A 3,900-nucleotide genomic window follows, 5' to 3' on the forward strand; every position below is an offset into this window, starting at 1 on the left:
CCTTCCCCAGCTGTGCCAGGCTCCGGGTCGTGGCCACCCCGCGTCCCCTGGAGGGGGTGACGGCCGGGGCTGCATGGCGCGGGCTCTGTCGCGGGGCACACAGGGTTCGGACAGGGGTCAGGCAGAGACGTGGGGGCACACATGGTCACACACGGAGCCCTTCTCCCCACGGCTCCAGCTGGAGCTTCCACGTCTGCCGGCAATGAACGGGCAAGGACGGCGCCTGGGAATGCGGCACGGGAGGAGCCACAAAGGCTCCCGCACTGCCCCCGGCCCGAGCAGAGCCCCCAGTCCCGGCTATCCCTATCCCGGGACCTTCCCGGCTCCTCCAGGAGGCCGGTCCGGGCCATGCAGTGCGAGTGGGCACCGGGAGAGGGACCCACCGCCCCGGCCATGCGGCACCGGGAGGAGCCGGGATGGACACACCAGTGGGGGTGATAAAGAGGACCTGGAGGGGTTGAACGGGACCATCCAATGATGGACAAATGGATCCACAGGTACCCAGAGTCCCCAGCCCCACTACGTGTCCCCTGCTGCTGTGTCACAGGCACGACAGGGCTGTTAGGGYTGCCAGGCAAGTCAGGATCTTGACTCCCCACGTCACCTGTCCCCTGTTTGTGCCCTGCCAGGGGATCTGCTGGGCAAGGAAAGCACGAGTGGGCATGTACAGGCACCGACACACACGGACACACGGACACGCTCCCAGCTGTGACCGTGCCTGTGAACATGCAAACACACAAACGCCTGTGCAGAGGGTCACACACGCACACACCTTTGTCCAGGGCTGGCCAACACCTTCCAGCCCCAAATCCCTTGTCTGCAGGACCCCGAGGAGGAGGGGGACGAATCTAAAGGGTCCCACTAGAGCAACAAGAGCCCCGCCAGGCACCCCAATTTCCCCCTGCCAGGCCCGTAGGAAGATCTGTACAGGAGGCTGTGCGGTCCTTGGGATGTCTGTAAATCACGAGAAAGCTCAGGTCGGGGCAGCTGCCCGGGGCACCCCCAGCCCTCGGGGTTGCACAACCCCTGATGCAATTTCCTTGTCCCAAGAGGTTGTCCCCACAGGCAGGGGTTGCACCAGGAAGGGCAGGAACCACAAGGGAGGAGYCACAGAGAGAAGCACCCCAGGACTTGTATCTGCTCTCCCCTGTAATGGGACCAAGCCCTGCAGCATCACCCCTGCAATCACCCAGTCCTGACACAGCAGCTATTGCGGGAGCCTGGGGAAGGCAGCTGGGAGCAGACGGCCCAGCTGGGAAGGGCAGTGACAGGAATTCCAGGCTGCAAACACACCACTGTCCAGGGCGATGGGGAAACTGCACTCCCATCAGGGAACAGAACTCCACAGCTGGCTCATAGCACTGTCCCCTCTGTGTCATCATCCCCTCAARGTGCCTGATCAGGGCAAGATGCATCCCAGCGCTGCCGGATTGTCCCACCACAGAACCCAGGGTGCAAGCAATCKTTTTTTGCTGTGTCTGCCCCCCAACAGCCCATGTCTGAGACCAGGGACTGAAGGAGGGAGTGAGATACGGATCCCACAGGAGCCACTGGGAGAGGCTCTGTGGGGGCACAGCGCTGGGACACAGCAGGAATTGGGACAAGCCTGTGAGAGACCCCCTCTGGGCACCACCACTTGGTCCCAGGCCCGGTATCCCCCTGCAAACCCACCCAGCCYAAAGTGGTCTGCAAAAGCTCCCCCCGCATTGGGTGAGGCAGATATCCCGGGACTGAACACACCCAAAACCCAGAGGAGGGGTGTGAGGGGCAGGAAGAAAAGGCACGTGTGGTCATCAGGACTTGTTTAATAACAAAACTCCAGCTATTGTAGAACAATATTCTCCAGCATCATTGTAATATACAATACGGGGAATGCTCTCAGCAATCTGAGAAGGAAGGACACGGCCCACGGCACCCCCTGCCCAGGCTGCAGGGGTACCCCCAGGGCAGCCCCGCCACGGGCCRGGGATGCAGATGAGCCGCAGTGCTYAGGGACGCTGTCCCGGGGACGATGTCCATGGTGGGATCGCGATCCCGGGGACGTCCGTGGGGGGTCCAGAGCGGTCTCAGCGGCAGAGGATCCGATCGGCAGCGGGAATGCACGGAGCCTGCGGGAACAGGACACGAAGCGGCCGGTCAATACTTGTCAGGAGGCTCCCGGAGAGGACGGGGATGGAGAGGGACAGGAGGAAGGGACATCCCCGGGAAGGAGAGGGTGCGGTGCAGATCGGGGGGAGCAGATTCCAAGGGAACGCCGGTGCTGCCCGGCAGGAGCGCGGGACAGAGCCGGTGCCGCGGGGTCCGCACTCACCTCGGGGGAATCCCCAGCGGCGGCGGGGCGGGGGGGCCCGCACTGCAGCTCCAGCTGCAGGTCCCAGATGTAGTCGATAACGTGCTGCAGCAGCTCCACCTTGGAGACCCGCCGGTGCCGCGGCAGCGTCGGCACCAGCGCCCGTAGCCGCGAGTAGCAGCCCTTCATATCGTACAGCAGCGCGGCGGCCGCCTGCTCCGCCGCYACCGGGGACACCCCTAGACCCGGCCCGCAGCGGGCGGCCTCCCCGGGCCGTACTGCCTTCAGCGGGCCGCCGGCGCCCGCGGGCAGCGGCGAAGAGGCGACAGCGGCAACCTTCATGGCGAGGGGCTGCGRACACGAGGAACACAGCGAGAACCGTGCGGGCGGACAGCGACAGCGCGCCCCGCCGCGCCTCTTATAGAGCGCAGCCAGCGGGGGGCGGGGCCGCGGGGACAGCCACGGCCAATGGCGGCGCAGAACGGGCAGGAACGGCCCCGCCCCCTCCATTCATGCTCCCCGAAGGGCAGCGTCTTAAAGGGGCAATGGCGGGAGAAGRCCGTGACGAGCTTGGGCTGGGGTGCAGGGATACCGGCGGTGCGTAGGCAACCGGGGTGCGGAGCGCCCGCCGTGCCCCGCCATTAAGGCGGGTGGTTGCCCCGCGGGCTCCCGGTGTCGGGCTGTCCGCTCGCCCCTCGCTCTCTGCAGGCCCCGGTGCCCCTGAGGGCTCCCGGCCCCCCCGCGCTCCCCGCGCTCCCCCCGCCCGCGGCGCCTCAGACCGGGAGACGCCAGGGTCGTGACGTCACCCATTCATAAAACCCCGCGCGCTGTCAGCGCGGCGCCGGGCGGGCGGTGCCCATGGCGACGGGGGCGGGCCGGGGACACACACCTGCAGCCCCTACGGGGGGCACCGGGACCCCCACCGAGACAGCGCGACCCCCGCCGGGACAGCGGCACTCCCACGGAGACACCGGCATCCTCACGTGGATACGGGGGCACAGGGACACCCGTGGGGACACCCGTGGGGACACCTGGATTCTCACGGGGACACGGGGGCATCGGGGTCCCACGGCGACACGGGCACATGGGCATCCCCATGGGGGCAGCCCGTGCTCCGCGCCCCCCGCCGCAAGTTCGGTCTCCCCCTCTGAGGGTCTCAAACCGTGGCAGAGCTGCTCGGYGGTGGCTGCCGGGGCGGGGGTCGCCAGGTTCGGGTCCACCAGAATGGGGAGAGAAGTCGAGCGCTGAGTGGGTGGGGCRGCGAGGGGACGTGGGCTGCGAGCACGGTCCTGCCGCGGGGCAAACCGRTGGAGGTCCCGCCGCCGTGCGAGGCAGCCGATCCTTACCCCGAAGTGTTCCTGGTCCGGGCAGTAATTAGCGTTACTGCTAATTACCCCGCACCTGCGGGGAGGACAGGCGGCGCCCCGGGAGGGCCCCCGAGCAGACCCCGGCACACCCCAAGCAGCACGGAACGGTGTGGGAAGGGAGGGAGCAGGCAAAGCTGCAGCCTGAGACACTCCCGGGTGTGTGTACAGTGACACGCGAGTGTGTACAGACACAGACACGCAGGGTGTGAGTGTGCACACACAAAGGCACGGACATACACCGAT

The 3,900-nt window shown here is 66.9% G+C and overlaps 1 protein-coding gene across 1 annotated transcript; it reads right to left on the reverse strand.

Annotated features, from left to right (window-relative positions):
- Positions 1-1,787: 1,787 nt before the first annotated feature.
- Positions 1,788-2,709, reverse strand: ID1 (inhibitor of DNA binding 1). The gene is made up of 2 exons (XM_057365875.1): positions 2,312-2,709; positions 1,788-2,108 (listed from the first exon to the last, which is right to left on the reverse strand). Exons 1-2 carry the CDS (start codon positions 2,630-2,632, stop codon positions 2,067-2,069), a joined length of 363 nt encoding a protein of 120 aa, XP_057221858.1. The 5' UTR covers positions 2,633-2,709; the 3' UTR covers positions 1,788-2,066.
- Between the last annotated feature and the right edge of the window lie 1,191 nt (positions 2,710-3,900).

Source organism: Malurus melanocephalus, unplaced genomic scaffold (genome assembly GCF_030028575.1).
Source record: "Malurus melanocephalus ecotype Western Australia unplaced genomic scaffold, MMel_1.1 scaffold_59, whole genome shotgun sequence".
In the NCBI taxonomy this organism is placed as follows: Eukaryota; Metazoa; Chordata; class Aves; order Passeriformes; family Maluridae; genus Malurus; species Malurus melanocephalus.